Below are 16,797 nucleotides of genomic sequence, written 5' to 3' on the forward strand. Positions count from 1 at the left end.
ATTTAGTACCATTGCGAAATCCTAGTCTTTTTTCCTTGACCACCAGTCATAAGTATGTAACTCAACCACATGAACTTCATAATTTGTGTGAATTTAGTGTTGGTGACAATGTTTATGTATGTAAAATAAATAATTACTATGTGCTGCTCAGCAGGGTGATAGTCAATATTCTTTCTGCTTAATCTGATTGGCCTTTTCCTTAGGACTGTTAAAATTTGATTTGTAGTTAGATTGCTTTCATGTGAAGTTATCAGCCTCCAGATTATGGTAGTGTTTTTGTCCGAAGTAAACCATATTACGTAGCATAATGTATATTGTTGGCCAATATGTTGTTTTCAGAAATGACTTACTAGTGATTCCATGTAACTAGGCTGAATTTTTTGATACATTAATTGAATTACTTGTTCACAGGTGCATCTTAAGTTTTTGTTATATGCTAGAATTATTAATGACTTGAAGTTCCTCAGATATTTGGGTACCCACTTTGACTTCTAATTTACACAGGCTCCATTTCCAATGCTGTATTCAACAGCAGTCTAGTGCACAGCTAAAGGATCCCTTAACTGATAGTGTAGTACACTCTCTTGAACTGAATTGCAAATATTGAGGAAAAGCTTTTTGCAACTCTAGACAAAATATTCTGGTCTTTAAATTGGCTAGCTCCTATGTTAGCACCATCCCTTCCCACCTGTTGCTGGCTTAAAATCTTACCTAGTGCAGAGGTGAAACAGTGTGGAATTGAGCTTGCAATTAAGTTTAGTCTGTTGTGACCTGCTGAAGGTGTGAATCTTGCTCCAAGAAGTTGTGTTGCTGTGTTGGCATTGTCTCCAAGTTGTAGCTAAAAGTCACTTGTTTACATTAAGGGATTATTAGCTTGGGCAGCGCTGACTGGCTATGTGTCTTGCACTTCAGGACTGCTCATGACTGGATACCAGAAAAAGCAGCTTATGTTTGCCTGCAGAATACCACTTTGGCTTACTCTAGGATATTTCTTGCACAGGACTGCTTATGGGGGGGGGACGGGACGGACACAAACAAACAAACAAAAACCCCAAACAAATTCCTGGTGATTTTTGGAACATAGAATTTCTTCAGTGTGTTAAATTCTAATGATTCAACAATCTTGAGACTCTTTGTTTTAATTTCTAGTCTTGCTGTTTGATGGTAGTACAGTTGAAAGATTTGGTGAATGTTAACATAGCACAAGCAAGTACATCTGTGCTGACCACACTGGAGCCTTGGCAATTAATACCTACTATTTGAGCCTTTCTGCATTTAGAGATAAAGAAGAAATAATGCCATTAAGTAACTTTACTGATTATTTTCCTGTAGCTTTGGTAAGACAAACCAAGCTGTAATAAGCCTGCATTGGCCAATACTGTGACATTTGAGCCATATGTCTCCCAGAATTTTCCTTATTCCTAATCTGTTTTCCACTTTTGAATTTTGTGATGTTGCAAGTTGAAAATTAGACTTTTTTTTTTTCTTCCAGGTAAAATACCTGTTTTCTGATAAAACAGGTACTCTAACATGCAATATCATGAACTTTAAGAAATGTAGTATTGCTGGAGTGACGTATGGGTAGGTATGACTTTTTTAGAAACTCTGTAGTTTAATCTGTGCTTATTAATGGTACATTTATATCAGAACAGGATTACAACATTCTGTTCTTCAATTTGTATTTTAGTATACTTTGTTGTCTCAGTTAATAGCTTTCATTTTCATGTCCTCTAACACAAATTACGAAATGCAAACCTGGGGAGTACTTTACATGTAGTAAAGAAAACTTGCTTCCTAACTTATCTGATTTAAACTAAACCAGAAGTGTTAAATAACCTCTGTCCTTTCCAGAGGGAAAAAGATGCAGCCCAAGGGTAGTCATGTCAAACATGTCAGTCATGTTTCTTTGACTTCTTCAGATGAACCAGCATTTCATTACAACCATGTAGCTGTAATTGTAGTTGTAAAGTTAAAGATTCCTTGCACGGGAGGGATACCCCCTTACTGGCTTTGTTCTGTTTCTGTCAAAAGGATCCCTTTGAGTTATGCCGGTATTTTGTAGCAGTTGGCCTTTTGAGTCTTGAATACTAAATCTTTGTTTCTGCTTAGTTTTAAATGGGTAGTCTTAAGATCTCTGTGCAAGTTAGCTACCATGAAATTCAAAGGTTAAATTAGTTACATCAAAAGACAGAAAACTGAGTTCAAATTTCTGAACAGCTGAACCCATGGTTACAGCGTATGTTTGTATGTGTGATGACTCATTGATCTTCACCTTCTACCTATTTTTTGGCTTGGGAAGTGGATTAAATGTGGTGTTTTGGTTTTTGGTTTGGTTTTTTTTTTTCCTTTTTCTACTCCTCAGTCACTTTCCTGAACTGGAAAGAGAACGTTCATCAGAAGACTTCAGGTAAATATATTCTAAGATGTTTGTTTTCTGTATAGCAGAATGGGGACAATTTATATAAAGACTTCTTTCCAATTTGGGACTGGAAGAAGCTCAAGGGAGCAATGTGTTTGAGTAAAATGCTCTTCCAGCAGGAGCCTAATGCAGAGCTGGTGGGTGGTGATGGATCTTCTCTTCTGCATAGAGATGGTGGGTGAGGAATAGGCAGTGGCTGGGGTGGCTTGGATGCATGTTAATGTACTGCTTATTTATAATTGCAGACAACCAAGTTGGAAGCTAAGAGTAACCTTTACAGTAACCTTACCTTTAGCTAGAGACTGAATGTCGATCTTTGCAATCACTAAGTTCAAAACTGACAAGGAAAAGAAAAGGAACTTCTTTATTAAAATGCTATGTTTTAATAATTAAACCAGGAAGGGGCTTGATTTGGAGGTGTCGCATGTCAAGAGGACAACTCCTTTTTATTCAGAGATTTAATGAGTAGAGGTGATGGGTCTGTCCCATTCTACAAAAAGGAGTGGAAACCCAGAAGTGTTACGCAGGTGTCACTGTAGCATGTTCAGATTAACAGGAAGGGGGGAAGAGCCAGAGAGGGCTGATGTGGCTTTGGCAAATACAGTGAAGTGAGTTCCCAGCCAAGGAACAGGTGGACACTGCTGTTGGCCACCTTCTGATGAACTAAGTCAGGCTTTTCCACTGGTCCGTCTCATTTTTATGATCACCTTTTAGGAAGGTGATATGATATGATTGTATGTTGCCACTTTGGCTGAGATGTGATTTCTACAGATGCCTCTCTTCCTTTCGGTATGTTGCTGTTTCCTTCATGGTCATCTTTTCTCTCCTTGTACGCTTCTTTTCTAGTCAGTTCTGTGGAGGAGCTTAAAATTCTCCAGGTATCAACTTGAAGCAGAACTCTCTGACTAGAGAGGGAGCTTAGGGATATTGATCTTTGACCTATCTTAAAAGCAAGTCACCTTGAAATCAATTACAAGCTGCTTCTCTGTGTCCTAGGAAGCGTGTTGACACTTGAATCTTCTCAAATACACTTTCAAGCATAACCATTTTGGGTTTCTTGCGGGTGTTCTGAAGAAATTATTGCTCATTTTCAGCACTTTGTGCTTTACTCATATGATCTTTTCACAGTACTTTCAAGGACAGTGGAATCCTACTTTGTCTTTCCTTTGCTTCCCAACAAAATGGATGCAGTAGTAAGACTGGAAATGTTGCCACTGTTATGTTTTAATATGCTTGTCTTGCTCTGCAGCCAGCTACCTCCTTCCACTAGTGAATCGTGTGAATTCGATGACCCAAGACTGCTGCAAAACATTGAAAATGACCATGTGAGTCTACTCTTTGAATATCATGTCTCTTAAACGCCCTGTTCTAGGCCTCTCTGGAGTTGAATGCTAAACAAGTCTAGTTGAGTGATCAAGTCTGCTCTATGGGTGTCATGCAAGCACAGAGTGCAGAAAAAGAAAACAAAAGAGCTCCCCCAACCCCATTCTGCCCACTTGTCTTACTACTGAATTAAAGAAACAATGGCATTGCTATGGGCAACAGCTAGCTATAAAATAGCTTCATATATGCTAGTGTGTATGGAAGATAGTGTCTTGTAGCAAATGATGGTAGAAATTGTAATTCTTCAAAAGAAAAAAATACTTGGAGTGTTCAAACATACTTACAGTTAAAATACCATTTTTAACGGTAATCCAGAGCATTGTAAGGAGGTTCTAGCGTGGAGATGCTTTAAATACTGTAGATGTTGGGAATTCCAGTTATGTAAAGGATGTAAGAGATGGGACTTAATTGCAAGCTTGAGCTTAGCCTGGGACTGAGTGATTAGAAAACTTAGCCTAGCCAGTTGTGTCATGAAGGGACCTAGTCCTTAGAAGAGCGTCAGTTCATTGCTTATTCAGAAGCCCTGCAGCTATGAAGTGTCTGACTGGACATCAGACAATTTAAATCACTTGCAAAAAACCACAACCCTTCTATTCTGCAGAAGCTGTTTTATAGTAGGGGATCTGGGCATTGGCAAGCACAAACTCAGATGACAAACTCAACTAGCTGATTGCTCTCCTTAGTGTGACTTCTGTAACTGGGCAGGTTAAGTTTAGTATGAGCATCTAAAATGTCGTTATAACATACTGGTTTTGTGCAGCAAAGCTTTACTTTCTGTTTTGCTTCACAGTACTTAAGAAGTTGAAATGCAGCATGGTGTAAATGCCTGAAGGAATATGTAATTACTTTGAATGTCACTACGTATTCCTCAGGGTGATAGAGCCTAAAGGTGGCTCTTGTGCTCTAACCTTCAGGATGGTGCCCCTTCCACAACAACATACTGGTTTCCTGTGTGGCTTTTGTAATCGTCTGTACTGGAAGAACTTTCCACTGCATGTCACTTGCAGTTGGGTTGCTTCCTGTTCTTTTGTGTTCTGTTTGTTTATATATGGCTACAGTTATGGTTTATGGCAGTTGCTGACGCCAGGTACTCCTTCTGAATGGGAGGCTACTGGTTTAGGTGCAGGCTACAGGTAAAGTGTGTTTGAGCTCTTCCTCACTGGCTGTTGCTTTAGGCATCTATACAGGAAAGTGCTTTGGTACGCTTTAATAGACTCAGCAGAAAGGACATGTACCAAATGGTCTGTGAGATAGGGTTTCTCATCTAGCCTTGAGATGGCTCTTCAACTTTGGGATATCTAATTCTTTGATCTCCTCTGGGTAGAGCTTCTACTTTGGGAGATAGAATATTTGCTGTTGTAGCAGGTAAATAAAGGATGTTGGTAGCTTCCTTAGGTGTCTACACAGCTCAGATAGAAGTCTTTGTTCTTTACATGCTGAACATTTATGTATCTAGTTTCTTTTTAGCTGGCAACTTGAACCAAGTAAATACTGTTGTCATTGCACAGCTGACTAGGGCTGAGCACACTGTCAACTCAGCCCTCGGAGAATCAGTGGGGAAACTTCTGGCTGATAAAACCTAAGGTGTACCTTGTGTAGGCCAAAGATATCTTTTGGAGCCTGACTGCTGGAGAGATGGATGCCACCCACTGACAAGTGGTGTATTTAGCACAAGACACAAGAATGCAAGGGCTACATGTGACAGCTTGCTTAGGAAGTTAAGATCCATTTGTCAAACTGCATCAGTAGGATGAGGGCTGGATTCCAGGATAGTGGGAGAAGGGAAGTCGTGTGTTTCTAGCCCACTAGCTTTTTGCATGAGGTCGGCTGTTAAGGTGCACAAACGGCTTCCTTGTACTTCAAGCTCCTTAGCGTCTTCGTTTTCACAGCTAGTAGAGAGCTGTGAATGCCATTTACAGATGGCTGACAGTCTTTACTCATTTAGTGAACTAGGTGTTAAAACTGAAGTGTTGTAGAACAAGCTGCCTTGTGGGGTCAGATGGTGCAGTACTCAGCTGGGCAATGAATTCCCTTTAAACATTTGCCTTTTGCATCTGCAGTTGTCGATGTGCCATCTCTCACAAACACTCAGTAAGTACTCATTGCTCTGGTCCTGAAGATTTTATTTTTTTCAGTCCAGTCGCAAGTGTTAGTTTAGAGCTGTCTCAGTGCCAAGTAACTTTTTTTCCAGGTTGAAAACAAAAAATACTGTACTTGTCCTCATGAGACTGTCTTCCATCTGCTAGGAAGGTTTTTAGCATCCTGCATTGCCTCTAAATTTCATAGCTCTTCTGGGCCACTGTTGTGTATAGAGTGACTGGTGGCCAAGTCCACTCTTGAGTAACAGCCAAAGAATTACTGCCTCGCAGGAAGTGTTCCAAGGAAAAATAACTTGTCTTGAAAACACGGGGAGCTATTGCTTTGCTTCTCTGGGATTTTAATGTGGAATTAAGTACCTAGGTTTGTCTGCCTATGCTTTTTCTTTGTAACAGCTTCTGTTGGATGAATGGTGCAGCAGTGCCAAGAGTATGATGCTGACTTGTTTCTATAAGGAAAACAGTGTAAACTCTTATTAGAATAAGAAAAGATCAGTTATTTCCAAAAACTTAAAAGAAAGTTTGGTGAATATGCTACATGGTCTTTATCTTGGTGGTTGTGAGTTGCACATGTGCTGTGAATAAACTCGCCATGGGGATGCAAGCCTATTTGGTGTGGGGTTATTTTTTACCCTGATGATACGAGTGCAGGGAAGTAGGTCAAGAAGCAAAAGAACTAAAACTTGGATCTCATCCTAGAGTTCTCTATCTCCCTGGATTCTCACTGAACTTTCTCCACTAATTCCTATCTGTATATCAGCTATGTTCTGTGGCCCACAAATTAGCTCTTGGGCAAGAAGCAGCAGGCACGTTGTATAGCTGCAGATGCATGAATTGATGTAGTATGTGTGATGAGTAGTTAAGCATCTGGTCAGGCAGAACAGATAACAGTTGTGCTCATGTTGAACCTTTACTGCAATGAAAGTGTTCAGTTACGTCTCCAGCATGTCTGCTTTTTTCATGAAGTGTGTGGGAACTGAGGCTTTTATCCCATCAAGCTTTGAAATGACCACTATAATCAGCTGATTTTTTAATTCCTTAGGAAAGCAGAACAAGAAAAACATATCACTACTGGAATGAAAAACTGGAATTTAAAATACAGTAGGGGAAAATACATTCAGGTGGTGAGAACCTCTGGGAGGCTTTGGTTCAGAAAGTAACTGTTGCCTGAAAACTGTCAAAACATACTGTTTTATAGCTGACAATTAAATTGTTATAGCTTGGTGAGAAACAGCTTTCACTCTTCTGCTTTTGCCCTTAATTGTGCATGGGACTTTAGTACTTTAATTTTGCTCAAGTCCAAGGCAGTATCTTTAATTATAGGTCATATTTCAGTGGCTTTGGACAAGATAAACTTGCATTTAACTTGGTTGATTCTCAAACACTGGTTAATGTTTTCTTTGAGTCTGTGCCTGAAATATCCTGATCCCCTCCAGCCTTACCAGCTCCATTATTCTAGACATGTCCAACATGGACCTATCCTCACATTGTTTTCCAGGTATTTGAATGAACAAAACAGTAGGAACTTCACATTTCTAAGATGGTGAATCATAATTCTCCCTGTTAATGAAGTAGATGAGTATTCTACTAGCTGTCCTTGGCAGAATGTGCCATATTCATGTAAGATAGTAAGCTCAAGCTGTTAATGTGCCTTAATAGCCCATTGGCCATTTTTAGGCCATTTGGTCAAAAAAACTTGTCAGTCCTGCTCATCTGGAAGTACTCTAAATAGAGGCACTGATCTGATACTGCTACAAGTGAAAGGAGAGACGAATAAATATCTTCAACTTCACATGCAACTTCCTTGTAATTTTATCAGACTGTGACCAGTTGGCTAGAATAATGCAGTTTCTGTCTTTAGAGTGAGGAGGCCCAGATAAGGACATGCATGACAAACGTGCAGATATGTAGCTCTGCAGAATGCAGCTTGCTCCCCGAAAGACTGAGTTTAGACTCAGTGTTTTGTTCCCTCTGAGTAAGGGAGAACATACAGGGATGAAAACTTGTTACCCAGCTTCCTGATCAGTGGTCTGTGCCCTGCTTGATAATAGATAATGTTGTGCCTTCTAGATAGGGAAACTTTGCTTTCAGTCTAGATAATGCTTTGCAGATAACAATTGAGAAACTGCTTCCAGAAATATGAGACTATGTCTCAGTGTGTCTGTAGTTCTCAGCTTGTTGGGCCAGTGTGCAAAGTAAGTTTAGCCAGTGGGGTTTATTGCTGGTGTGCAGGTGTTGTACACCAGATGGTCCATGGATCTTTGGAGATGACAGAGAGAAAGAGAAGAAATTGCTTTCACCCAGAGCTGTTGGCACACAGGGAGAAAAAATAGGGGGAGAAGGCACTTAAAATGAGAGCTACCTGTGGACAGATGAACAAGAGACTAAAATATGCCAACTTTGTTCCTGCTACAGATAAATAGAAAAGGAGGAAAATGGGGCGGGAAGAAATAGAGCTGAGCTTATTAAATGAGGAAGCAAGGAATGTCTCACAGAGACCATCAGTAAGAATTGGAGTTCTAAAATGGCAGAGACTTGCTTTAATAGAGGAAAAGAAGCAATAAAGCAGAATCGATTAACCTGTGGGACTTCTGTCTTTTGCTGGGGTTAAACTTGGCATGGTGCAAGGGATGTATTGCCACAGAAGCTATTAATGATATTTCTGTTCACAGTTCTGAAGCAGGAATTTGAATGGCCTATCCTGATTCATGCCAGTGCAACAAATATTTTGTCAGTGCTGGAACAATACAGAAAGGAAACAAATGACAGCTGTGTGGAGGAGCTGATGTGATAAGCTGGGTCTCTGGTGATCACTTGCTATAGAATTGGAAGATTGCCATTTTATACATTGTGAGCTGTGAAAATACCAAGACAGCAACAAATTACATTGCTGGCTTGAAAGCAGAAATAAATACATAGGAAGGATTAAAATCTGTGACATTACCGGAGACAGGTTGTTTCCAGCTGATAGAACATGTACTATGAAAGTGTGTAAAGGGCTAGGTGACACAAGTGTAAGGAGGACAACAAAGGTCTGCAGCAATGGATGCTGAAATAAGAATCTGGCAGGCTGTGCATTTTGAGATGGAGATAAAACTTTCATTGCTTTCACTGGAAATAATGGAGCAGCAGTAACTTCCTGACCAGTAATTTGCTGTGGACTTAACATTTCGCACACTATTCTCTGATTATATTCCATCTGTTCACTTTCTTAACACAGCCTCTGCACTCCAGCATGTCAAAAGCTACAACTGTTGTTATTGTAGTGGTGTGTGACCATACAATTCAGAAGTTTCTGCATGCAAAGATAAAGGTCCTGTGTGGAACAGTTATTTTGAAAATATTCATGATAAAGTACCTGAAGTAAAACAAGAAAATAAGTATTGCATCTTTAGTCTCTTTATTACTTTTTTCCTGATATGCTTACTTTTTGTTTGTGTTTAACACATTTGCCAACTGACACTGTTTCATTGCTTTCATAGTAAATCACTTCCTACTAATTAAACCTTGCTATTGCCAGTGCATCCTTCTGTTATACAAGTATGTAGGCTGTGTGCAACACATTGAAAAAACAAACAAACTCAACAATTTTTGCCCATTCTTGGTCTTGGCCCTGAAACAGGACCTGAGATAGAACAAAACTTTGGTTTTGTTTTTGTCACATAGCTTGGCTTGGGGAGAGAAGCATTGATGTGTCAGAGCCAGTTGGGATTGTGCTCATCTCACTGCTAATTGTGAGAAGTTGAATTTGAAGTGCCCCTCTAAGAGTGGGAAATGGAGGAATCTTTAATGTCTTGGTAGTTATGTGTGATTAAAGGGTTTTCTAAAATAACTGTGTACTGCATGTACTTTTAGAAAAATACATATAATACAAGTTTCTCACAACAGAGGATTTTTGGAGGCATGTATTTTTCACTTGAAAAAGTTTCATTTGAACATTGTAGCCTTTTTTCTGTTGTGAAACATTCTGGTGTACACTAGCAGAATAAATTGTGTAGAAGCATCTTTTAATTAACTCTTTAAAAAACCCGCAAACTTGGATCCTGTTTTACTAGAATCTTGTAGGATTCTTCATCTGATCTTGTTCTTAATATTACAGTAGTGGGGTTTTGGCCTGACCTTGTGCTAACAGCTCTTGTAATCATCTTGAACTTGTAGTAGCTCTGTGAAGACAGAGTATATGCAAAATACGCTATGCTAATGAAAACTTTGGAATCTAGATGATACGTTCATATTGTGAGGGTTTGCCAAGTCAGCTAAGGCTTCTGTGAAGGTAGAACTGCGAAGTTCATGTCTGACTCAGTCACTGAGCAAGCAACTGCTGTGATGTAAGATACTGATGCTACCAAGTGTGGATGTTAGGAATGTAGCAAAGTTGAACATCTGTTCCCTTCAGTTGTTTCAGCCAAGCGTCTTAAAGATCTGTGTGAACTGTGGATGAATTCAGTATGGCAGGTTGTGAGCTGGGCAGCTGAGTACCATTCCTGACTGCTGTGAGACCAGAAATGCTGTGCCAGAGGCAGGAGTGGAAAGGAACGAAGAATGGGATGGGGGATTCCATTTCCAGTCACTATAGCTACATTTGCCACAGTTTGCTGATCAGGGACCTGTGATTTACGTGCCGTAGCACCTTCAGTGAGCTGTAGACCTGGTGTCTCTTTAAGCACTTTGGAATGGCTGGTGACTATGCAGTATGTGCACAATATTTCATACTGTGTGTTCTCGTGATGCTGAATGTGTAGGGACCATTGATCAAATTTCTGCTTGGCTGGATGATGTGTTCCTGTGGAAGAGCACATGATGTTGCCTTCTACTGGCTCATCAGCTGCTGTCAGCTTGGATGTTCATCACTAAGGGTGCAGTTGCAATGAGTTTAATTCTGGTGTGGTTACTGTCAATCTGTTGAAAGCTGTTGTGGAAGCTACCAAAGTAGTATTCCCTGTTGCTTGATTATCATCAGCATCCTGTGGCAGTCATCTTTGCCTATATAAAGCTTGGGGTGATACAAAACTAGTGCTTTTATGTTTGGGGGGGATGGGGGAATATTCTGGCTTCCCAGCTCTCTGCAACTTAAGTGAGGTCTTCATCATTAGCACTCTACTTTATTAAAGCTGGCCCTTAACTTTGCTGTATTGATGTTCTGGGACCAAGACAACTACCGTAAATAGAGAACAGAGTATTTTTTTTTGGTCTGTGGTACTGAAGAGGTCTTCTCAAGTTAGTGAACAGCTGCCTCCCAGTCTGTGTGCAATACTAAACCTGACTCTTCTGATGTCCTGTCTAGCCCACAGCTGTGCACATACAGGAGTTCCTCACTCTGCTGGCGGTGTGTCATACTGTTGTTCCTGAGAGACAAGGAAATAAAATCATCTACCAGGCCTCCTCTCCAGGTTGGTCATTGCTTTCTTTTTTGTGAGGGAAGGAGTGAGGGAGTAGGTGGAAGGAAGGTCCAGAAATTTCCATAAAGGTCATGGATTTTGAAAGCAAGATGTCCCCCATGATGCTAGCAGTAGATCTGGCATCTGCTGTCATTAGTGCACACTGCTTTCGAATGTCTCCCACAAAATGTCCAAGTCCATGATGATTCTGCAGAGCTAGGCTGGCCTTATGCTCCTTTCTGCTCTCATGAGACCTTGTACTTTAGCCTTTCTGCAGGGGTGAAAAGCAAAAGTAAAACTTCTAGTGCATAGGGCTGATCTATGGAAGTACTGATTTATTTCTGCAGGAAGAGTTACTTGCTTTATTTGGCATGAGTGTAAACTGTTTTTCTTGATGTAGTAGATTCCCATCTTGTTCTGTGCACATACAAGGTGCTGATACATGACACAATACAACCAAGAGTAGAGTTGTTGCCATATTTGGGCCTGCCCTTCACCCATTTCTTCCTTCTTTCAGGTAGCACAGAGGTAGCAAAGGAGGTAGGCAGGCCCAAAATGCAGAACAGCAGGGCCCTGCTCACCATCAAATTTATCTCTGTTACTGAGGATGTTTCTAGAATTGTTGTAGTGATGTATTAAGTGATGGAGGAGCATCATTTCTGATTTATGTCCTAATAGAGTGCCTGAAGAGCCCATGTAAGGCAGCTCTGGTCACAGTTCATGAGCTGTGAGGAGACAAGGGAGCTTTAGAGACATTAGGGTTGCTTGAGTTGGGCACTAAACCCACCTATATGGTGGCTGTGCTTAATGTTGCTTGCTCCTTAATGAGGCTCTATAACTACCTACTAGAGGTAGAGGTGTTGGCTCTGGTTTCAGCTGGGTTATTTGACCTCTGAATGACACAGCCCAGTTCAGTCCCCAGAAGACAATGCTGTATTTCTATAGCACCTGATCTTAGTGCCTTTACAGCAGGAAAGGGATTAAATGTATGTTTTAGGAATTCAGAATAACATAGCTTTGATCTTGCTTTCAGAACAGGTATTTCCCCCTTTTCTTGTAGAGAAGTATGTTTTGTCCACAACAATAGAGTTTAATGCTTCAATAATTACAGCACATTTTATACAGGTTGAATATGAAATTTGTGTAGTTGATATTGCACGGCCTTTGTAGGACTAAAATGTGGATGTTCTTCTGGAAGTGTGTGCGGATCTACTCTACAGGTGGCAGAGTACATGGGAAAGGGGGCTTCTGTGTTTTGGCGGTGCGGCAGATTTAAGTATGGGCTTTACAGGCCTCTTCTACACACCAGATTAAACCTAAGCTTTTCTTGTATTGGCAGATGAAGGGGCTTTAGTGAAAGGAGCAAAAAAACTTGGTTATGTCTTCACAGGACGGACTCCACATTCGGTTATTATTGATGCGGTAAGTAGTAGATGCATGTGGCACAGACTGCCAAGCTCATGCAGAGCATAAATGTCTCCTATGTGATTCTTGTAAGTTACCCTTTATAGGGCCTTTAGGGTGCTACATGCAAAAGGCTTTTGCAGACTGGGAAAAGTTGTCTTACTCTGTTTTTTAGATGCAAAGCCCTTTGCCCTTTTGTGTGGCATGGGCAATAGGAAGTTGCAAGCTTGTATGACAAGTGACAGCAGTTGTGCCTGAAGAATATTTCCCTTGTCTGGGAAGCACAGATGAGAACAGTCACATTAGAAGGAAACTTACATGTCTGGGAGACTTTCTATTATGTTTAATGGTTACTGTATTTCTGAATGTTTGATTTCTTGTATTAAAATGTAATTTTTCTTCTGAGTAAGATCTTTTGTAGAAGATATATCTGCTTAACAAGCTCTGTATGCAGGGGTGTATAGTTAATAGATTAGAGTTGACATAGGCAGTCTCAAACCCACAGGGTCACATTCTGACTTAAGTTGCAGTCTAAGCTGAAGTGGCTCCAGATTTACACAGGTGTAGCTAGTAGGGTGGTTATTAAGAATAATGGATGTATTTTTGTCCTTCCTCTCAGGTGCATTCACTTTCAAGTTTCTTGGTACACTACTAAGCCTTTAAGCACTTAAAACATACATCTTCCTGGGACTTGTCACAAACTTTTTACAACTTCTCAGAAAACTGCTGCTTAGTTTAAAGGGGAAAAGCTTAGGATGAGCAGTGTCATCTAGAGCTATCTAGGCTCTTCTCTTTTCTGTGGGAAGACCCAGGCCCACCTGGCCCAGTTTTATACTCATACGTGCCAAGTTGGGAGCATGGTCAGTCTCTAGCCAGGAACAAAAGCTATCATTCCCAGAGGTTCCTGTCTCTCCTCATTGCCTACGTCAGTGGCAGTACATGTAACATGGGTTTGAGGTGGCTTTTCGTCTTGGGGTTATTGCTGAATTGATTTGTGCCTTGTAGGACATAACTCTGTACTGCAATTAGTTTTTGCTACAGCCCTTTCTTTAACCCCGTGCTACAACTACCACTGGAGTTTCAAGACTCCAGTAACTCCTACTGCTCCTTCCATCTGTTGTGCAACAAGAAAGGCAAAGACAAGGTGTTTTGAAATCCTTTTCCTTTCTGAAGTTGCTCATGTTCAACCCCAGTAAACAGTTGTTGATGATAACAGGGATTACTCCTCAGTTAATAATTTTTTGCCACAAAAAAAAATAATCCAATATGCTTGTAAACTCAAGTAAAAGAAATGCTAAGGCAGTTCAGACAAAGGTTATTGTAATACCAGATCTGGATGGCATGTTTACATTAACTTGGAATAATGCTCACTGTCTGTAATATGTCTTTTAGTTGATAGCTGTTAGAAGTAAATATGCAGCTTAACTTTCAGAGCATGCTTACCCTTCTGGAGTAAGATATTCGTTCCTTGAAATGGTGTAAAAATGGTAAATGGAGGATGCTGCAATGCTAGATATTCAAGTAAGATTAGAATGCCTTCATTGAATAGGGCTCTACGTAATTTTTACCAGCAGAGGGAGCTATTACCACATTGTATGTACACTGGGATGTGTGAACCAAGGTGTTTAACCAACTTGCATGTTTGCACATGTAACAATATACTACAAATTATACTTATAATAGTACGTGCTTGCTTTTGTAGCTGGGAAAAGAAAAAACCTTTGAAATTCTTAACGTGCTGGAGTTTTCCAGGTAAGTTTTCCTTTAATGTACTAAATACAGGGTAACAAGAAAACCATTTTGGAAAACATGTTATTGATAATAAAAAGATACAGCTGATGCAGTAGGAAAGCTGAACTTCCCTAATTGTGTCCTGCCCCTCCTTCTCCTCATTTCCAACATAGGACTAACACAAAGCTTCTTACAAACTGGTGGCTGCGGCACGTGAGTATGAAGCTTTCCCCTGCCACTCCAGCTCTGTTGGCTTACTGAGAAATTGCTGCCCTGGAAGTGTCATTCTGTGCCTCATTGATTTCCTGATGTGTCATTTGTCTACTTCAAGAACATGCTTTGCGACCTGAGATTGCACTTGTCTAGTGCTTCTGTAAATTACTTGGTTTTGAGTAGGTGGAATCTACAACTGGAGGACTTTTTGGTGCCCCTTTAAGAACCACTCTAGCTATGAAAAACTAGACCTTGCAAACATTCTTAACTTGTCAGGCTAGTTAAGATGAGCAAGGAACTTTGTGTGATGAAACAGGGCCCTAAATGACTGGAGATGATAAAAGGTGCTTTCTCCTTTTCAGTCGATAAAGTTTTGTCCGTTTGAATGGTGCTAGTCAGCAGGCTTTTTTACTGTTTTTTCTACTGTTACTGTGGCTTAAAGCCTTGGAGTCTTGTTCTCTGCTATCTTTAAGTTGGCTGGTTCTGCTCAAAATGGAGTATGTAAAACTACAGTCAGAGAATATTTGGGCAGGTAGTTTTTCTTGTCTTCTGGCTTGCTTTGAAGATTCCTCTTGGCTACTTTACTCTTTTCATTCAGAATATAGCTACTTAGGCAACTTGTGGGGATATCTAAAATAGTACTAAGCCTTTTAGGGTTTGACAAGTTGACCAGTACCCTGGTGTCTGTAGACAGGAGTAGCTGTAGCCTTCATGTAGCAGAAAGAAGCTGGTTTAGCTCTTGCCTCTGTGTAGCAACTTCCCACTTGACCAGGGAAGGGAGTTCCGATAATTAGATTTCAAAAAGCACATGGAAGTTTCTTAGTGTCATTAGCTTGCTGCAGAAATTTTGGGCACAGCTAATTACTGTCCTTTCAGACTTTCTTTAGAAAGTCTTAGAGACTGTTTTGTCTGACAATACGTGCCAAGAGCTTACTTTCTTACACATGGCTCTTGAGCCCTGAAAAGGGGCTAGATTTCCCAGAGCAACTTCAGAGCAGGAGGAAGATGGCTCTACACCCTGATCTGTTTGTACATATTGGCAAGCAGGCAGTGAGGAAGGAGGCTGCTTTTGAGGTCTCCTTTCACTAAGGAAAAGAATTCTATGAAACCACATGTTCTTAGGGTTCTCTTGATGAGAGTTGATCTGCCTCTGCCTCTTACAAGCTGCATTCTTTTCCAGTGGCTCTTTTAAAGCCACTTGATTGATAAGTGAAATGCCAAAACTGATCTTGTTAAAAAAACAAAACAAAAACAAAACAAAAAACCCACGAAAAACCACACAACAAAAAAACCCCAAAAAACAAACCTTGCCCACCTTCCTTTGTTAAACATCTGTGTACGGTATGCTGCTGTTTACCTTTATTTAAAAAAAAATAAAAAAATTTTCCAACTTGACTGTCTTAATATGCAGCCCTGCTCAGAGGGTCTGATTGTTCTATATAATCTCAACTAAGTAGGTCTGATTAGACCAATATAAAGAACCTATAGGGAAGCCAAGAGCTGGTGTATACCATGATTCCTTTCTATGACATTTCTGCTTTCTTTTGAGTTAGGAAGTTAAATATCTGCCTTTGTCGGTGGATTCTTATTCCAATGTCTGTTATGCCTATAGTAATGATTCCATTTCTAGCCTGAGTCCCCAAAACAATTTTGCTTGAGGAATAAGGAAAAGCTGAGAAGAAATGTGATGCATCTTCTTTTAAGAAGATTTTTGTGCTATCTTTCTCTTTTCCAAATTCTTGCTCATATTTGGGTGCAAGTATGTTCTCATTGAGTGCCTGCCAATGGGAGCCATAGGGCTAAAGCTGGAAATGGGCAATTTATTTCTCCTTGCTGTGAAGGATTGTGGGGGTCTTAAGTTACTACTGTTACATCTCCCCTTATTTCAGATGCAGTAAATGCATCTGAGAAAATTCACTGGCTAGAACAGGACTTACTCTTCATCACTATGACTAATGAAAGCAAATATTTTTCTTTCAATAGCAACAGGAAGAGAATGTCAGTGATAGTTCGAACTCCAGCAGGACAGCTACGTCTCTACTGCAAAGGGGCTGTAAGTAATTATGTTACCTAATGGAGAACTAACACTACCAGTTATTGTTTCAACAGCTGTGGCTGATGCTGGCATTTCATGTCTCATACATAATAGTGGTTGGCTTTCTGTTTAGGGCCA

General features: G+C 40.3%; 1 protein-coding gene across 1 annotated transcript in view; it reads left to right on the top strand.

Moving 5' to 3' along the window:
• Positions 1-16,797, top strand: part of ATP8A2 (ATPase phospholipid transporting 8A2) — a 306,672-nt gene that overhangs the window by 34,971 nt on the left and 254,904 nt on the right. Inside the window, exons 14-20 of the mRNA XM_075050583.1 lie at positions 1,493-1,581; positions 2,363-2,407; positions 3,669-3,744; positions 11,183-11,288; positions 12,616-12,698; positions 14,383-14,432; positions 16,608-16,677. Coding sequence (XP_074906684.1) covers positions 1,493-1,581; positions 2,363-2,407; positions 3,669-3,744; positions 11,183-11,288; positions 12,616-12,698; positions 14,383-14,432; positions 16,608-16,677 — 519 coding nt within the window. The remainder of the gene's footprint in view (positions 1-1,492; positions 1,582-2,362; positions 2,408-3,668; positions 3,745-11,182; positions 11,289-12,615; positions 12,699-14,382; positions 14,433-16,607; positions 16,678-16,797) is intronic.

The sequence above is a fragment of the Buteo buteo genome, chromosome 18, assembly GCF_964188355.1.
Source record: "Buteo buteo chromosome 18, bButBut1.hap1.1, whole genome shotgun sequence".
Taxonomy (NCBI): Eukaryota; Metazoa; Chordata; class Aves; order Accipitriformes; family Accipitridae; genus Buteo; species Buteo buteo.